This window comes from Erinaceus europaeus, chromosome 3 (assembly GCF_950295315.1).
Source record: "Erinaceus europaeus chromosome 3, mEriEur2.1, whole genome shotgun sequence".
NCBI classification, from domain to species: Eukaryota; Metazoa; Chordata; class Mammalia; order Eulipotyphla; family Erinaceidae; genus Erinaceus; species Erinaceus europaeus.
The window spans coordinates 128,169,640-128,189,351 of NC_080164.1; the positions used below are offsets into that span (position 1 = coordinate 128,169,640).

General features: G+C 36.5%; 1 protein-coding gene across 2 annotated transcripts in view; it reads left to right on the forward strand.

The window, feature by feature from the left end:
- BMP2K (BMP2 inducible kinase) overlaps positions 1-19,712 on the forward strand; it is a 135,234-nt gene that overhangs the window by 92,633 nt on the left and 22,889 nt on the right. The window contains exon 15 of one of the 2 annotated variants that reach the window (XM_060187921.1): positions 14,182-14,292. The exons of the other annotated variant lie outside the window; for it this stretch is intronic. Within the exon in view, the coding sequence (XP_060043904.1) occupies positions 14,182-14,292 (111 nt within the window). The remainder of the gene's footprint in view (positions 1-14,181; positions 14,293-19,712) is intronic. 2 annotated transcript variants of the gene reach the window in all.

Genomic DNA, 19,712 nt, shown 5'->3' on the forward strand with positions numbered 1-19,712 from the left:
ATGAAAGGAAATGCCTCACCTGAGTAATGAGGCTGAAGGGTTGACATTCTACACCTGATGTCTCTGGGCGCAGTCTGATGTGAAGCATGCTGAGGTGGTACTCATTGCATTAATTAGGTTGGGATCGGCAGATGCAATATCATTTGGTATGAGTTGAGACAAGCATGCAGGAGAAAGCCCCACCCTAGAGGTTCCAGGACTGAGGGGAAATATAGACTCTATAGCGGAAGCGGGAGGTTCCTGCAGTTTTAGGGTTTAAGAAGGCAAGAGATAGTTATTGCTGTAATCACATTATTTGGCAATTGGGTTAACTTTGAAAATCCCTTTGTTAGAATTTGCTGTGTCATACACAACATCACCATAATTTATGTCCTTTGACATTATTTGTATATAGCTGTCTCTCTTTTTTTTTTTTACCTTTATTTCATTCTTTTTTTTTTTTTTAAAAAGGGAGACATTAACAGAACCGTAGGATAGGAGGAGTACAACTCCATACAATTCCCACCACCAGATCTCTATATCCCATCCCCTCCCCTGATAGCTTTCCCATTCTTTATCCCTCTGGGAGCATGGACCCAGGGTCTTTGTGGGTTGCAGAAGGTAGAAGGTCTGGCTTCTGTAATTGCTTCCCTGCTGAACATGTGTGTTGACTGGTCAGTCCATACTCCCAGTCTGCCTCTCTCTTTCCCTAGAAGGGTGGGTCTCTGGGGAAATGGAGCTCCAGGACACATTGGTGGGGTCGTCTGTCCAAGGAAGTCTGGTCGGCATCATGCTGGCATCTGGAACCTGGTGACTGAAAAGAGAGTTAACGTACAAAGCCAAACAAACTGTTGAACAATCATGAACCTAAAGGCTGGAATAGTGCAGATGAAGTTTTGGGGGGTACTCACTCAGACTATTGTGTACTTTTGCTTTCAGGAATATATTTTGCCCTAATTTATGGATACGTGTGAACATATGCTCTATCTTAGGGCACCTGGTATATATCTTAAGTTTTGGGACTTTTGTTAGGAAGTGAACCACCTGGAATGGAATTAGAGAATACTATGAAAGGAAAGGTCTCACCCAAGTAATGAAGCTTGAAGGGTTGTCATTCCACACCTGAAGTCTCTGGATACAGTTTGAAGCAAAGCATGCTGAGGTGGCACTTGTTGCGTTGATTAGATTGTGATCGGTGGATGCAATATTATTTGATATGAATTGAAAGAAGCGTGCAGAAAAGTGCATCCCACCCTAAGATTCCAGGACTGGGGTAAATATAGGCTCTATAGTGGAAATGTGAGGTTCCTGCTGTCTTAGGGTTCAAGAAGATAATGGATAGTTATTGTTATCATCACATTATTTGGTAATTGGGTTAACTTTGAAAAGTCCCTTTGTTAGGATTTGCTGTATAATACAGAACATCTTGTATATAGCTGTGCCACCAGTTGCTGCTTTCTCCCTGGTCTAGTCTTTTTAGAGAGTTGACATATCAAAGACTCAGCCTATGCATTAAAAAGACTCAGTCTGTGCTTTAAAAAGTTTGAGACATACAATTTTCACCTCTCATATTAATTAAAGTGATTTATATGACTACAAATTAATAGGAGTGTACATAAACACCATTCCCACCACCAAAAGACTGTGTCCCACCCCACCCCCCACCTCCACCCCCCTCCCACACCACTCCGGGAAGCCAAATGTCCACTCTTACCCTCAACCCAGGGTTTTTACTTCCGTGCCCTATTCCAGATTTAGTCAAATCCTGCTTTTAGTTTCCCTTTATGTTCTTCTTTCTCAACTTCTGTTGATGAGTGAGATCATCCCATACTCATCTTTATCTCTCTGAATTAACTCACTTAACATAATTCCTTCTTGTTCTGTCCAACATGAATCAGAGAAAGTGGGTTCATTCTTCTTAATAGCTTCGTAGTATTTCATTGTGTATATATATACCACAGCTTTCTCAGCCACTCATCTGGTGTTGGGCACCTGGGTTGCTTCCAGGTTTTAGCTATTATGAATTGTGCTGCTATGAACATAGGTGTACACATATCTTTTCGGCTGGGTGTTATGGAGTCTTTGGGCTATATCTCCAGGAGAGGAATTACTGGGTCATATGGAAGGTCCATGTCTAGCCTTCTGAGAGTTTTCCAGACTGCTCTCCACAGAGGCTGGACCAATTTACATTCCCACCAGTAGTACAGAAGGGTTCCTCTGTCCCCACAGCCTCTCCAGCATTTGTTGCTGCTGTCCTTTTTGATGTATGCCATTCTCACAGGAGTGAGGTGATTTCTCAATGTTGTCTTTATTTGCATTTCTCTGACAATCAGTGACCTGGAGCAGTTTTTCATATGTTTGTTAGCCTTTTGGATCTCCTCTGAGGTGAATGTTTTGTTCATATCCTCTGCCCATTTATGGATGGGGTCATTTGCTTTTTTGGTGCTAAGTTTGCTGAGTTCTGTGTATATTTTGGTTATTAGTCTCTTGTCTGATGTATGGCATGTGAAGATCTTCTCCCATTCTGTGAGGGCTCTGTTTGTTTGTGTGATAGTTTCTTTGGCTGTGCAGAAGCTTTTCAATTTGATATAGTCCCATTTTTTTGTTTCTGCTTTAGTCTTCCTTGCAGTTGGGTTTGTTTCATCAAAGATGTCCTTGAGGTGTAGGTGGGAAAGTGTTCCACCAATGTTTTCCTCTAAGGATTTGATTGTTTTTGGTCTAACATCCAGGTCTTTAATCCATTTGGAGTTGATTTTTGTTTCTGGTGAGATAAAGTGGTTCAGTTTCATTCTTCTGCATGTTTCAACAGTTTTCCCAGCACCATTTACTGAAGAGAGCCTCCTTCTTCCATTTAATACTTTGGGCCCCTTTATCAAAGATTAGATGACCATGGGTGTGGGGGTTTATTTCTGGGCTTTCAATTCTGTTCCACTGGTCTGTGTGCCTATTTTTGTTCCAGTACCAGGCTGTTTTGATTATGATGGCTTTATAATATAGTTTGAGGTCTGGGAGTGTGATGCCTCCATTTCTGTTTCTTTTCCTCAAGATGGTTTTGGCAATTCTAGGTGTTTTCTGGTTCCAGATAAATGATTGTAGTTTTTGTTCTATTCTCTTAAAGAAGCTTGGTGGAACTTTGATGGGTATCACATTAATTTTGTATATGGCTCTGGGGAGAATATTCATTTTGATGATATTTATTCTTCCAATCCATGAGCATGGAATGTCTTTCCATTTCTTGGTATCAGTTTCTATTTCCTTGAATAGTGACTCATAGTTTTTAGTATACAAGTCTTTCACTTCTTTGGTCAGCATTATTCCTAGGTATTTTATTGATTTTGATGCAACAGTGAATGGGAGTGATTTCTGGATGTCTTTTTCAGTTTTAGTATTTGCATAGAGAAATGCCACTGATTTTGTACAGTGATTTTGTAGCCTTACACCTTGCTATATTGCCTAATAACTTCCAGTAGCTTTCTGCTGGATTCTTTAGGTTTTTCTATGTATACTATCATATCATCTGCAAATAGAGCTTGCCATCTTCTTTTCTAATCTGTATTCCTTTGATTTCTTTCTCTTGCCTAATTGCTATGGCAAGAACTTCCAATACGATGTTGAAGAGTAATGGTGATAGTGGACAGCCCTGTCTAGTCCCCAATCTGAGGGGGAATGCTTTCAGCTTCTGTCCATTGAGTATGATATTGGCTGTAGGTTTGCTATATATGGATTCCACTGTCTTGAGTAATTTCCCATCTATTCCCATTTTTTGTAGTGTTTTGAGCATGGATGGGTGTTGGGATTTTATCAAAGGCTTTCTCTGCATCTATTGAGATAATCATGTGTTTTTTGGCTTTGCTTTTATTAATGTGGTGAATTACATTGATTGACTTATGTATGTTCAACCAGCCTTGCATTTCTGGGATAAATCCCACTTGGTCGTGATGAGCAATCTTTTTGATATACTGCTGTATCTGGTTGACCAGGATCTTGTTTAATATTTTGTCATCTATATTCATCGGAGATATTGGTCTGTAGTTTTCCTTTTTTGTTGTGTCCCTATCTACTTTTGGTATCAGGGTGATGTTGGCTTCATAAAAAGTGGAAGGGAGTGTTCCTGTTTCTTCGATCTTGTGGAAAAGTTTTAGAAGTATGGGTATTAACTGTTTCCTGAAGGTTTTGTAGAATTTGTTTGAGAAGCTATCCGGTCCAGGACTTTGTTGTTGGGGAAATTCTTAATAAATGTTTCGATTTCTTTGTCTGTGATTGGTGTATTTAGGTTTTGTAGTTCTTCTTGATTCAATTTTGGAAGGGTCTATGTTTCCAGGAATTCTTCCATTCCAGATTTTCTAACTTGGTGGCGTATAGTTCTTTATAGAAGATTCACATGATTTTCTGGATTTCTGTGGTGTTAGTTGTGATATCTCCTCTATCATTTACGATTCTATTAATTTGAGTGTCCCCCCCCCTCTTTTTTAGTGAGACTGGCTAGGGCTTTGTCAGTCTTTTTTAATTTTTCAAAGAACCAGTATTTGGCTTCATTGATGTTTTATATGTTGCTCTTATTTTCAATGTTGTTTATTTCTGCTCTAATTTTAGTGATTTCTGTCCTTTGGTTGCTTTAGGGTTCCTTTGTTCCTCTTCCTCTATGTCCTTAAGGTATGCAGGAAGGTCGTTTATTTGAGTTGTTTCTTGTTCTTTAGTATGCAGTTGTATGGCTATAGGTTTCCCTCTCAATACTGCTTTAGCTGTGTCCCAAATATTTTGATAGCTTGTGTCTTCATTTTCATTTGTTTCCAGGAACACTTGAATTTCTTGCTTGAGTGTCTCTCTGACCCAGTGGCTCTCAAGCAGTATGTTGTTTAGTTTCCAAATTCTGAGTCTTTTGGTAATTTTCTGATTATTAAATGTTAGCTTTACTCCACTGTGGTCTGAGAAGATACTTGGGATGATTTCAATGCTTTGAATTTCTTGATGTTGTCTATGTGACCTAACATGTGGTCTATCCTTGAGTATGTGTTGTGTGGATTTGAAAATAATGTGTATTCCGATTTTTTTTTGTGGTGAAAAACTCTGAAAATGTCCAGGAGGTCTAGTCTGTCCAGCTCTTCATTTAATTCTCCTGTTTTTTGTTGATTCTCTGCTTTGTTGATCTAAATGTGAGAGTGGGGTCTCCCATTATTATTGTATTACTACTGATGTATTTTTTAGGTGTTTGATGTATTTAGATGGTCCCTCATTGGGTGCATAGATGTTAATGATTGTTAGGTCTTCTTGGCTTATTGATCCTCAGATCATTATGTAATGGCCTTCCTTATCTTTTATTATTTAATTTAATTTAAAACCTATAATGTCAGAGATGAGAATGGCTGTTTCTGCCCTTTTTTGTGGTCCATTAGCCTGTATGATAGTTTTCCATCCTTTCACTTTACGTCTGTGTTTATCTTGTTGGGTCAGATGGGATTCTTGCAAGCAGCATGTGGTTTGGTTATGTTTTCTGATCCATCCTCCCACTTTGTGCATTTTGATGGGTGAATTTAAGCATTGACATTTACTGATATTATGATTTAATGTATTGTAATGCCATTATCCAACAAGTTTTTATTTGCTCTGATATACTGCAAGTTTTATAGTGATGTTCTTGTTTATAAGAGGTCTTTTAGAACCTCTTTCAGGGCAGTCTTGGGGATGGTTGCCTCCTTTAACTGTTGTCTGTCTGAGAAGTTTTTGATCCCTGCATCTAGTTTGAATGAAAGTCTAGCAGGATATATTATCCTTGGTTGAAACCCTTTTTCATTCAGGGGTCAATAGATATCTTGCCATTCTCGTTTAGCTTCTAGAGTTTGAGTGGAGAAGTCTGCTCATAGTCTTATGGGTTTTCCCCATATGTGACTTTTTTCGTTTTTTTCTTGCAGCCTTTAGGATCCTTTCTTTATCCTTACTTCTTTTCATTGTAACTATGATGTGTCTTGGTGTCTTCAGGTCTGGGTTGATTCTGTTTGGGACTCTCTGGGCCTCTTGAATCTTAATGTCCTTTCCGTTGTTCAGGTTTGGGAAGTTTTCTTCTATTCCTCTAGAGTGTTTACTTCTCCTTCCTCTCTTTCTTCCTCTGGCAGGCCAGTTATATGAATGTTACTTCTTTTGACATCATCCCATATGTCTCTTTTTGTTTTCAGTGTCTCTCAATCTCTTTTTGAGTTCTTTTACCTCTTTCACCTCTTTCTTAGTTTTCCCTAGCTCATCCTCTATCTGGCTAATTCTGTTTTCTGCTTTTTCCCCTTTTTTTTGTTAGTCTGCTTTCCCTTCCCTCATCTTCTTTCTTCAATTCAGCTATTTAAGCTTTCAGTTCTCTAATTACCTCGAGGTAGCCAGTATTTTCCTTGAGGGTCTCATCTGTTGTTTCCCTAATTCTGCCTAGCCCTTTCTTATATAGTTGTCTTCATTTCTATGATTATTAAGTTTACTACTGCTTGCATAATTTTCTTATCTATGGTTACTTCTGACTGATTTGTAGTTTCTTCTGGGCTCTTGCCTTCATTTATTGCAGTAGCAATTTTATTTGCTCTCGGTTTAGCCATTTTTTTTTATTGATGTGTTTTTTATTTTTATGTTCTGTTGTTCTTCAGTTTTTGTCTTTTGAGTACAAGCCATGTTATACTAAATACCCTTATGACAAATGCAGTCACCAACCTCGGAAATTACAATAGTAACTGAAGCAAGGATTGAAGCAGTTTAACCAATACCAGTTAGCAAAACAATGCCTCCCGTCCAAGAAAAAATAGCAACCGAATCCAAATGAAAAAGAAAGAGAACGGAAAACAGGGATAGCAAGAACAGACAATTATGCAAATCTACTGTCCACTGTAAATTCTAGGGGTAGCAAGAGGAGAAAGGGAAGTAGAGAAGAGACACAAAAGGAGTCCACTCTGAGTCAGATTTCTTCTCCCAAATAATTCACAAACAAGTATCAGTGAATTCAGAAAGCAAAAGAAGGAGGAAGGAAGAAAAGAGAAGAGTGAGAAATAAAGAAAGAAAAAAAGGAAAAAAAAAGAGCAGTGAAAGGAAAGAGGGTTTTTTTTTTTTTTAATTCGAAGGAGGGAGAAGGGGGAGAATGGATAGAGGAAGTAGGTAGAGTGAAACAAGTTCCTCTCACAGTGGATAGGACACCCAATCACCTAGCAATGGAAAATACACTAAAAGTTAATTTTGGTCAACTTGAAGGAGGGGGGACACTCGTATATATATAATAGTAATAATAAAGGGACACACATATATATAATAGTAATAAAAATAGAACAGAGTAAAAACGCTAACAGTCAGTCTGCAGCTTGGACGGCAGCCTGAGCAAAGACAGCCAATTGTTAAAAGCAAAAAAACCCTCCAGGTAGTCTTTCCCAGGCAGGGTGAGGCTCTGACTGGTCAAATATAATGTCACTCCAATTGAGCTTTAAAAGAAAAAAAAAATATCAAAGAGAATCAGAAAGGAAAAGGATTGGAATCACACCCCTGCTAGTAGCAGCTCTCCAGCCCCTGGAGTCTGGTTATAGCGTGGGGGAGAGGGGTGCGCTTCAGAAATAGTCAGAAAATTTCCTTTCTTTTTTCTCTTTTCTAACCCAAATTGAGCTATAGTCACCTCCTTGGTTTCACACTTAGGACCCCTTATTCTCCATCCTGCTGACGGCCAGGTACCCTACCCTTTCTAGCAGTTGTTGTTGGAACTTATGCCAGCAGCTGCCTCCAAGTCACCATCTTGGCTCTGCCTCCTATAGCTGTGTCTTATAGAGTAATGCCACTGGTTTCTTCTGTTCTCCCTGGTCTAAACTTTCAAGAGAGTCAGCATTTCAAAGACTCAGCCTATGGTCTGTGCATTAAAAAGTTTGAGACAGTCAATCAATTTTCCCCCTCTCATATTAATTAAATAGTGATTTATATGGCTACAAGTTAATAGGAGTGTACATAAACACCATTCCCACCAGCAAAAGACTATGTCCCATTCTGTCCCCCCCCCCCCCCAGTGAAGCAGAACATCGACCTTCACAGTCCTCCCCCTCTTCCCAGTGAGGTGAACATCCACCCTCACCCTCAACCCAGAGATTTTTACTTTGATGCCTAACTCCAAACTCAGTCAAACCCTGCTTTGAGTCTCCCTTTCTGTTCTTCTTTCTCAACTTCTGTTTATGAGTGGGATCATCCCATACTCGTCTTTGTCTTTGAGACTTAGCTCACTTAATATAGTTCCTTCAGGCTTCATCCAAGATGGGTCAGAGAAGGTGGGTTCATTGTTAATAGCTGTGGAATATTCCATTGTGTATATGTACCACAGCTTTCTTAGCCATTCATCTGTTGTTGGGCACCTGGATTGCTTCCATGTTTTAGCTATTACAAATTGTGCTTAATAATTGATACTCAGAGTAATGGGTTTAAAAAATGTGGAATATATTTTGTAAAATATATAAATAAATCATTAATGGTAGACTAGACTATAGAAAGATTTCCCTCCTAAATTAGAGTAAATGTAATTCTATGGCACATTTAGAACTACTTTCAATTATAAGCAATATGGTATTTAATATTATAAGCAATATGGTATTTAATACTTTCAATTATAAGCAATATGGTATTTAATATTGGATGTTTTAGATAGGGTTAAATTACATTAATGGGACAAAAGTCCTCTTTTAGGAGTATTAAGACTTCCAGAAGAAAACTAAAAGTGTAATGATAGTCTGTACTGTTTAGCTCCTTTGTCCCTAATAACATTTTCTAAAAATTAATAAATTAGTAATGCTCTTAAAATGTCAAATCAACCTTTTTTTTAAATCAGTACAGATATTTTGCAGTAACTTTTCAAAATCCTTACTTTCTAAAATAGACATATTTTATTAAATACGCTACAATGAGCAAAGGAACACGTTTATGCATCTTCCTTAAAAATATAAGCATTGTCTTTGTTATAATTTTTCTCAATAGTGTCATTTGAGGTTTTGTTTTAATTACAAAAATAAAAAGGATATGCTGTCAAAGAAATATTCTACTTGTGTATATTTTCCAGAGTAAATTTTAAAATCACAGTGTTTTATGATACTAAGATATTAATTTAAAAAAACTAAAATATTAATAGCCAGAAACAAAAACTTTTAGTCTTTAAAATAAATTGGTTCCATGTGCCAGCTGCGAAGGGGTTTAGTTTAAGACAAATCAACTTGTTTTTTTCTTTCTTTTTTAAAAAATGTATTTAATTAGAGCATTGCTCAGCGCTCTTTTGCTGGTGTCTGCGATTGAACTTGGGATCTCAAGCCTTGGGCATGAAGATCTGTTTCTCTGTGTGCTCTCTCTAACCCAAATCGAATTATTCTTAGTTTTTCTCTCAGTGTAACGGAATATTATGTAGGATTTAGATATCTTAACCTGCTTTTATGTAAGAATAAAACATTAATCAGAATGAGTAATAGTGATATAGTGGGTCACAGTGATTTTTTTTTTTTAAATTTTGGCTTTTTTTTTTTTTTTTACTTATAAAATGGAAACACTGACAAGACCATAGGATAAGAGGGGTACAGTTCCACACAATTCCCACCACCAGAACTCCATATCCCATCCCCTCCCCTGATAGCTTTCCTATTCTTTTATCTCTCTGGGAGTATGGACCCAGGGTCATTATAGGGTGTAGAAGGTGGAAAGTCTGGCTTCTGTAATTGCTTCCCCACTGAACATGGGCATTGGCAGGTCAATCCATACTCCCATAGGCTTGTATTTTTTATTGCCTTTTATACCAAAGCATGTAGAACTTAGAAACCTAATAATAGTCAATACTTTAAGCAGTAATTAGAATGCAGGTCTATGTATGTTTGCTTAGATTGTTGTACAACTCTGTGTTAGATCATACTTAATTTGCTGGGGCATTTTTTCTTTTCCTTTTTTCTTTCTTTTTTAAAAATTTTTTATTTATAAAAAGGAAACATTGACAAAACCATAGGATAGGAGGGGTACAACTTCACACAGTTCCTACCACCAGACCTCCGTATCCCATCCCCTCCCCTGTTAGCTTTCCTATTCTGTATCCCTCTGGGAGTATGGACCCAAGGTCATTGTGGGATACAGAAGGTTGAAGGTCTGGCTTCTGTAATTGCTTCCCCTCTGAACATGGGCGTTGACAGGTCAGTCCATACTTTTAGCCTGTCTCTTTCTTTCCCTAGTGGGGAAGGGCTCTGGGGAGGTGCAGCTCCAAGGCACATTGGTGGGGTTGTCTGTCCAGGGAAGTCTGGTCGGCATCATGCTAGCGTCTGGAACCTAGTGGCTGAAAAGAGAGTTAACATACAAAGCCAAACAAATTGTTGAACAATCATGGACCTAAAGGCTGGAATAGTGCTGATGAAGTGCTGGGGGGGGGGGGGGTCCTCCATTTTGTCGATAGCTAGTGGGCATGTTTTAGTTATATTTCAATGGGCTTGTTGTAGCTATACTAGTGGTTTTTTTTTTTTTTTTTTGCCTGAGCCTGAAATCTGATATGCAGGTGGATCCAAGTTATTGTCTGGGGAGATGATGTCATGGCTGGGGAAAGGACCAGAAAGCTGGATCAGGGAAGAACGTAGCTCCCTAATATGAGAAAGGGGTATAAATATTGTTGACTGTAAACCCCATCGATTTGTTGTGATCTGGGGCCCATAATTAGCTAAGGAGCCTATGTGACCTCTGCATCCCTCTAGATCTGAGCTCACAATTCTGTGGTCATGAGTAGGAACATTCCATGCTGCCTCAGTATCGCCCCATCTTCCTCAGGTGTAGCATAGAGTATGTTGTCCATCCTCCCTTCAGAGGATGGAACATTCTCTACAATTGTTGATCTAAGTTGTGGGCAAGGTCCTATGGGGGCCCACAAAGGGGTCTATTTTGTTTTTCCTTATAGAAATGACCGGTAACAATGGAGAGAGGGATTTATTCGAGTTCTAGGCCCATCAAGTCTGTTTGGAAATTTCAGGACTCCCTGATTAGGGCGCCAGCTCATGGGGTGGCCTGATAGTGACTAAAGAGTCATCATTAAAGTATGCCAGTCTCTTGCTCTTATTCAGCTTTTGCAGTCCTTGCTTTGATAAGGTTAGCTTTGGAGTGAGTGAGAGAACTGTAATAGGAAGTAGATGAGGAGGGTATCTAAGTCTAAGTGAACACTATTTCATTATCAACTTGATACTCACTACAGACTGTTGTGTATTTTTGCTTTCAGATATATCTTTTGCCCTAATTTTTGGATACATGTGAACATATGCTCTAGCTAATGGGACCTAGCCTATATCTAGGTTTTGGGACTTTGTTAGGAAGTGAACCTCCTGGGATGGAAGTAGAGAATACCATGAAAGGAAAGGTCTCACCCGAGTGATGAGGGTGAAGGGTTGGCATTCCATGCCTGACATCTCTGTACACAGTCTGAGGTGAAGCATGCTGAGGTTGTACTCGTTACATTGATTAGGTTGGGATCTGCGGATGCAATATCATTTGACCTGACTTGAGAGAAGCATGCAGGGAAGTGAGCCCCCACACCACAGGTTCCAGGATTGGGAGAAACATAGGCTCTGTAGAGGAAGCATGAGATTCCCGTTGTCTTAGGGTTTAAGAAGACAATAGATAGTTATTGCAATAATCACATTATTTGGCAATTGGGTTAACTTGAAAAATCCCTGGGGCTTATTTTTCATGTTCATGGTTGGTATATTGTTTTAATTTGGATTTAAGTAACTAAAAGACTCAAACTGGTTTGCAAAGTCTATCAAATGTATTGTTTTTCTCTAGTTAAGTTGATATAAGTATTTGTATGCATAGTTTGCTATAAGATATTCTCACTGTTTAAAACTAATTCGGAATTACTACTATTCTCCAGTACAGAACATATATTAGAACAAGTTTCAAAAGTATCTGAAGAGAACTGTACTTTTAAATTGCATTCATTAGCCTTTTAGGTGTTGGGGTTCTTTTCCATAGAGGTTACTGAGTCAAAATTTTAGAATATATATATTTCTCACTTTATGGAATACACTTGATTCTTGGATTTTAAAATCCTGTATTTTTCCATCTGTATCAATTAAAAGTCTTGAAAAGTTACTGTCTTTATTCACTAATACAAATTTGGGGGGAAGAGAGGAGGAGGTAAGTTCTTTATATCAAAATTAAAAACTCATAGACTTTGTTCAAGTCTAAATATGACCAATTATTTGAAAGCAGAAAAAGTCATTTTGGGTGTATGCTTGAAGCAGCTAAACATGACATTTTGTTAGTGATTTTAGGTAATTGTTACTTAAATTACAGTGTTTACTTTGTATTTTGTGCTTCTGGACTAAGATAATTATGTGAGCTTTAGAAATCTAAATTATTTTTACCTTTTTTTTTTTTTAAATCCTCCATGGAAATACTGATGCTATTCTTTTTTTGATTCTGTGTTTTGAGAAGCAATGACAACATGGTTCGTTTTATGCAGAATTTATTACTTTTTCAAATTTATATAGTAAGTGAACATTATTTATGATAGTGTTCTCCATGTTTTTAATAATTTCAGTGCTTATGCGCTTCTCATAACTACATGTTACTATTTATACGTATATCATGAATCTACCGCAGATTGAGGGAAATTAGGTTATCAGTGAGTAAGGGTTCAAAAATCACAGTGGTTAAGTTTGCTTTTTTTTTAAAAGGTGAGCTTCATTGATACAGTTGCAGTTTATAATCCTGGAGAGTAAAGTAAAATGTCTGTTTTTAAAGCCCCTACCAAGACAGTGTGATCTGTCGCAGGGAACAGGTAGCAATGGTATTATATAAGGAATCTTGACTGTTATGGTTCAGATGACTAGGGAAGCTTCTACTTTTGACTTAGTACCTACAAACTGCTCAAGAGGATTTTCAGATGTGGAATAATTCCTGGCTTTACACTAACTTACAATTAACTTGAAGCATTTGATTTTCAAATTAATATAGTTATAATTCTCTAAAAATACTTTAACCATATTTGGACTCTTCTGCCCTTTCATTCCTTAGGACTCAAATGAGTATCCATAAAATTCCTTAAACACCAAGTCTAGTCCAGAAATAGTTAAAATACCTGGAAAAGCAGAAAGGGTGCCTAATAGTAAAGTTTAAGAATCAGAAGTTAGAGGTGTCTTAAATAAAAGTCAGGAAGTATCACTGAGAAAATGCCTGCTATGTGTCTTAAAAGCAGGAGAGTAGGGAAGGGGATTGTGTGGTTGGGGGAGCTATCTTTGCTAAGGAGTTAGGATACATCAAATCTTCAAACATTCTAGACTTAGTCTTGTCTTAGAAACTTTGCTCTCACTCTTTGTTGACCTGATTTTCTTCCCCAGGTTTCAACCCTGCCTCCTTCAAACTATTTCTAACCTGGGAACTATTAAAAATCACCCTATTACTGCAACCTCTACCAACTCCTTGGATTCCCTTTATACTGCTCTGCATTTTCCTCTATAGCTTTGTTTCTAATATACAACATGTATTTCTTTGATTCATCAAAGATGTCCTTGAGGTGTAGGTGGGAAACTGTTTTACCAATGTTTTCCTCTAAGTATTTGATTGTTTCTGGTCTGACATCTAGGTCTTTACAACATATATTTCTGATTGTTGCTCTTTGCTTGAGTTTCTCTCTCCACAGCATATATGCTGAGGTCAAGAGTATTCACTTTGATGTTGCATGCTAGTTACTTAGAAAAGTGTCTGGCACACACTAGGTGCTGAAATATTGGATAAATAAATTATTGTTGAAGCTTCAAATTTAGTAGAGGACTATATCTTTGTATCTGCCTGTGTACATGTTCAGTGATTACAAAAGGATTTGCATTATTTTGCTATAATCTGTTTTTAGAGAAAATCTGCCAAATATTTTTCTGTTTGATAAGTTGACTTTAAGTTGTAGGCCAATATATTTCTAGTTGAAGACAACTGATATTTAATCCTTCTAAGTTATTTGATTAATTATTATTTACTGAAACTTAATGCTGAGATTATATTTTTAGTTCTTATATCAGCAAATGTATATAAAACTCAGGACAGCTCCCTAATGTTTATAAAAATAAATTCTGAATATTTTTTTCTTCAAAAAAGTCTGTTGCTCTGTATAATTTTCACTTTTATTTATACTGTATATAATTTTTTAAATTCAAAGACCATTTTGTTTTTATTATTTTTGTTTTGTTTTATTTCATTTTACTTTTGCAGATAGACTGGAGGAGAGAGCACCCTCAGATAAGAATGTAGACCCACTTTCTACTTCACATAACCATCCTCCAGAAGATCCCTTTGGTTCTGTTCCTTTCATTTCCCACACAGGCAAGTTACATATGTAGCATCATCAATATTATTTTAAAAAATACACATGAGAACAGTAACCAAAAATAAATGAGCAAAGTACTTTACTAACAAAAAAAAATGAAGTAAAAATGAAGTTTAAGTTAGAATAGATAGCTATTAACTTTTAGCTATCTTGGTGTTTCTTATGACATGCTTTCCATTGTGCTATTCAGTTGTGCTTTTTGTTGACACAGAAAAGTGCTGATTCGCATAGTAAAATCATAGCTCTGTTTTCACAAATAGAATAGGCTACTATTGGAGGAAAAAACTGCATGAAAATACCTCTTTAGTATATATTGAAAATAAAGATGTTTTCATACTTAGTTTTTTTGCTTAAAAGCCTAGAGTTGTATGGTTTATACATGTTCTCTTGTAACTGTTATAAGTACTGATTTTGTACTTATTATAATCAGTTGTTTTGTTCACTCTTTTATTATACCCTTGCTTTTGATTTCAATCCAGAATTTAAGTATTATCATTACTTACTATTTAAAAAAAACAGTTTAAATTTTCAGAGTAATCATCCACTTTACATTACTGAAGATAATAGTATGGAATGGGATCCTACTTTGGCACAAATAAATTTATGAATGTATATGGCTAGAATAGAAAAAAGGAATCTTAAGCTTGGTAAGAGAAACTCATTTAAAAAATAATATTTTGTTGGAAGATAATACTTTGCATAGTATAGGTAAATGTCAACCATGCTCTTTGATTCTATTCCTTTTCTTTCTTAGGCTGGTGACATATGTAACACCATTACTGTCATTAAAAAATACATACATGAATGCCATCGTAAAGCTAAAATAAGAAATTGTTAGAATTTCTGATGAATACACTGAAAAGATGTTTTAAAATTTCAAAATCTGTATTTGGTTGGATATAATATAATATTATTAGAAAATTTAACTCAGTAATTAAGAATATTTGTTTTTACATGCTTTCTCATTTCATGCTTACTCTTTGCCAAATACTGGAAATATTCTTTTTTTTTTGCTTGTCGCAAGTTACTTTTTACTTGTGTTTCCTTAACCCACTTTGCTGTTTTCTCTTAAACTCCCAGTACTTTAGAACACAAAAAGTTAGATGATTTTTTTTAAGCTGTCAGAAACATATTGCTACCTGACTTCAGCTATTGATCCATTTATGGCAGAAAACAGTTTTAGTACTAGTTCTTTTTCTGATCAAAAAGGAGTTGTATGATCAACTTTTTTTGTTGTATGTACAAACTTTCCAGGTTTGTTTATAGTTTGAAATTTCTTTTTCTGACTTTTTTCCTTAATTTTATTAGTGATTTAATAATGATTGATATGATTGTGGCATAAGAGGGGTACCATTCCATATAATTCCCACCACCAGAGTTCCATGTCCCATTCCCTCCATTGGAAGCTTCCCTATTCTTTATCCCACTGAGAGTATGGACCAAAGATCTTTACGGGGTACAGAAAGTAGAAGGTCTGGCTTCTGTAGTTGCTTCTCCACTGGACTTGGGAATTGACAGGTTGATCTATGCTCTCAGCCTATTTCTATTTTTTCCTATTGGTGTAGGGCTCTGGGGAGTTGGGATTCCAGGACACATTGGTGAGGTCATCTTCCCAAGGAAGTCAGATTGGCCTCATGGTAGCATCTGCAACTTGGTGGCTGAAAAGCATTAGGATATAAAGCAGAACAAATTGTTTTAATAGTCAGGAACCAAAAGGTAAGAGTATAGCAGATGAGATTTGGGGCCTTCATCTTGGAAGACTGTAAGAAGTATATAAAATAAATATATTTTAGCTATATTTTGCCTGTGCCTGACAGCTAACATGCAGGTAGGCTAAGAGTATTGTCTAGGAAGATGATGTCAGAGTTGGAAATGGGACCAGAAAACTGGATCAGGGAAGAGAGTAGCTCCCAAATATGGGAAAAGTATATAAATACTGTTAACTGTAAAAACCCTGTCAATCTGATCTAGGGCCCATGTCTATTCATATTTAGCACAGGAACCTGAGTGACCTCTGCATCCCTGTCAGTCTGAGCTTGCATTCTGTGGTCACAGCTGGGAACATTCTAGGTTGCAGTCTTTTCTGATTCTTTAATAGCTTTGCAGAAATGAATAGCAGAGCCAGGAGCTAGCATAGTCTCAACGATGTGCACCTTCCTTGGGTACCCATATCTTTGGGCAAACCTAGGATTTTTGTAGCTAGAAATATGCTTATATATTTGTATTTGATTGCTGGTGCTCTTATTTATTTATTTTTATTGTGAGTATTTAGCTTTTCTATTAGATTTCCAGTTCACTGTGGGATAGAACCTTGAATTGTCTGTCTTTGAATCCTAATTAACAGCCTAATTTATAAAACTCAGAAATTTCCTATTCTCTTGTATCAGGAATAATGGTTACTAATTTATTAATTCTACTGGGTATGGGCAGTAGAATTACTGAGAATCTGTGACTTAAGGCTTCAAAGATTATACATAGGGATTCAGCCTTGTCTCATTTTAAATTTTGTAGATAGTAGCAAAATTGAAGAACTATTCACAACTAGTATGATTCTATTCACTTACTCAGCCTTTTTCCACTTGGCCTGTTTTCAGAGAAATTATATTGATTTTTATAAGACCTTTTCCTAATCCACTAATCCTTGATCTGCATGGTAGATTGTTGGGGAATGATGGCAGGCAGTATGCTACCAATTCAAAGTGAGCTTTGAAGTCTTAGTGCCCCCTCTCTTGTACCCTAAGAGATGAGACAACAGAAGGCATGTAATTACAATAGGAGCTTCAAGCCATTTATCCTCTATAATCTGATGGAGAAGAAAAGAACATCCAAACAAAATTTCCTTGAAGCTGAAAGCTTCTTATATGATCAGAAATGTACCACCTGCTTTATAGTAAAACGAACTGTTCTCTGCTCTGGTAGATGAAAACCTGATGACAAATAGAGTGGCAATATGAAAAGCCTGATTTAGTCATGCCTCTTCCAGCATTCTGACATTTTCTAAATATTTTGCTTTTTTTTTTTTTGGTAAAGTATACGGGTTTATGGTTTTTAAATAGAAAGGTTTTACAATATTTAAAGTAATGTGGGATTAACAAGGATCTCATTCTACACAAAGTATTTGTTTAAAATAATACTATAGCAAATCAATGAAAATCTTGCCTAAGGAATATCATTTAGGCTTTGAATGCAAACTTTATCTTTTGAATTTGGAATACTCTTTTATACTGTTCAAGACTTTGATGCCTCTGAAATTGTAACATCTAGAAATTTCAATTTATGATGTGTGGAATGAGTGAATTTGTCTTATATTAGTTGGTAGATTTGTGTTCATAAATTCATGTGGTGAGGTAAGCCTGTTATCAGTTTCCTAATTATTCTCATCTTGACCAGTCATTTTCTGATGACTAGAATTAGACTTAGCATATATGTACATTTCACAGTTGTAAATGTGAACGATATGCTTCTTGACATTAGGAATTGTCTTACTTATTTTTATGTAATCAAATATAGTTCGGTAATCTAAATATCTTATATACACAACCTAATATATTTTTTGTGAACTTTCCCTAAATAAGGTGATTCTTATTTAACAATCAGCTCTATCAGGTAAGTTCTGTTCTTGTCCTTATTCAGCATAAGGAAATTGAGGCTTTGGGGGATCCTTATTTTCCATCTACTAAATATTTTGAAAATAGTTTCTGACCATAAAAATTTAGATTGTGTGGTCATAAAATATTTAGAATCAGATTACTTATATAAGTCAACCAAGCACTATTTATTGAATTGGAAATAAAACAGCTCTGAGGCTAGGTTATGTTGTGCCCAGTAGAGAGCACACTTTGTCATATATAAGGATCTGGGTTCAAGCACCTTGTTCAATAAAAAAGGAAATTAAAATGGGGTGGGGAGGCTGCCGAGAGTAGTGACTTTGTTGTTCAGGTATCTTGCCCCAGTGATAACCTTGGTGAGGAAAATGGGGACGGGGGGAGAGAAAGATAACCAATGCTCATTTTAATTTTCAGAGATAGCTTTAAAGAGCAAATGCAGAAGAAATGCAATACAAAGCTGTGGCTGTGCTTTTATAGGGGGTTGATAAAAAGTTATGTTAAAATGTGAGAGTTTGAAGCTAGTGTTATCAGTAGAGATCTCAGTATAGTCTTGATGTAACTTGGCCAAAGTATTAAGCTTCCCAAGTTTCAAATTATGTATGTAATAGAAGTTGAATAATAACTCTAAAAATCCCTCCCAGTCTATTCTTTCAAGATACAGTTAAAGGTAAGAAACAGGTTTAGATTGTTGAGGAAAAGAGTGTAGGTCTGAGCATTGACTAGTTGCAGCTCCTCTCAGATAGTAGAAAATGATGACCAATCTGATATGGAAAGCAGAACAGATTTTTGAAGATGTAGTGAATGAGAAAGGTGCTAACAAACTTAATATTTTCATTCTAATTATGTTGTGGGAACATAATGGTGATGTGTGATGAGATGACATAAACACCTTGGTGTACTGCAGTTGTGCACTTAATATTTTAGTTTCTATGCCTCTGTCATTTATCAGTACTACTAGAAATGTATAGTAGGTATTTCATAATTAAGCATGAAGTGACAGTATAATAACAGCAATAATAATGACAATATAACCTTTTACTGAATACTTACAACATAGCACATAGTTGTAAACACAGTATATACACTCTCACTTTAAACCCTGCTACTATTCTCTCAGGAAAGTATTGTTAACTTTGCTACCCCTGCTACTCGTGCTTTACAGGTAAATGAAGCATTAAGTAATGCAATATTCCAACTGAAAAGGGTGGGTCATCACCTTTACTTTAGCATCTGCTGGCTAAGGCGGAGGAAGGAAGTATGTTGTATATATTTACATGGAAAGTTGCCAAATAGTTGATGTGGTATTTTATTCATTTAATACAAGCTTATTACTTTGATGACAGTAGTGAGTGATTGAAACATTTTAATTAACTTTGAGTCATTTTGGAATACTTTTTTTATTTTATTATTTTTTAATATTTATTTATTTCCCTTTGTTGCCCTTTTTTTTTATTGTAGTTATTGTTGTTGGTAATGTTGTTGTTGTTGGTTAGGACAGAGAGGAAGGGAAGACAGAGAGGCAAGAGAAAGATAGACACCTGCAGACCTGCTGCACCGCTTGAGAAGCAACTTGTGAAGTGCAGTGGGGAGCCAGGGGCTTGAACCGGGATCCTTAGGCTGGTCCTTGTGCTTTGCGCCACCTGTACTTAACCCACTGTGCTACCGCCTGACTCCCTGGAACACTTTATATATGATGTACTAGGACTTAGAGCAAATGAGAATAACTTTAACCAGAAGAATTGATTTGTGTGAATATGCACTAGTTCTCTTGATATTTATTTCAGACTCTGAGAGCCTTACATTGTGCC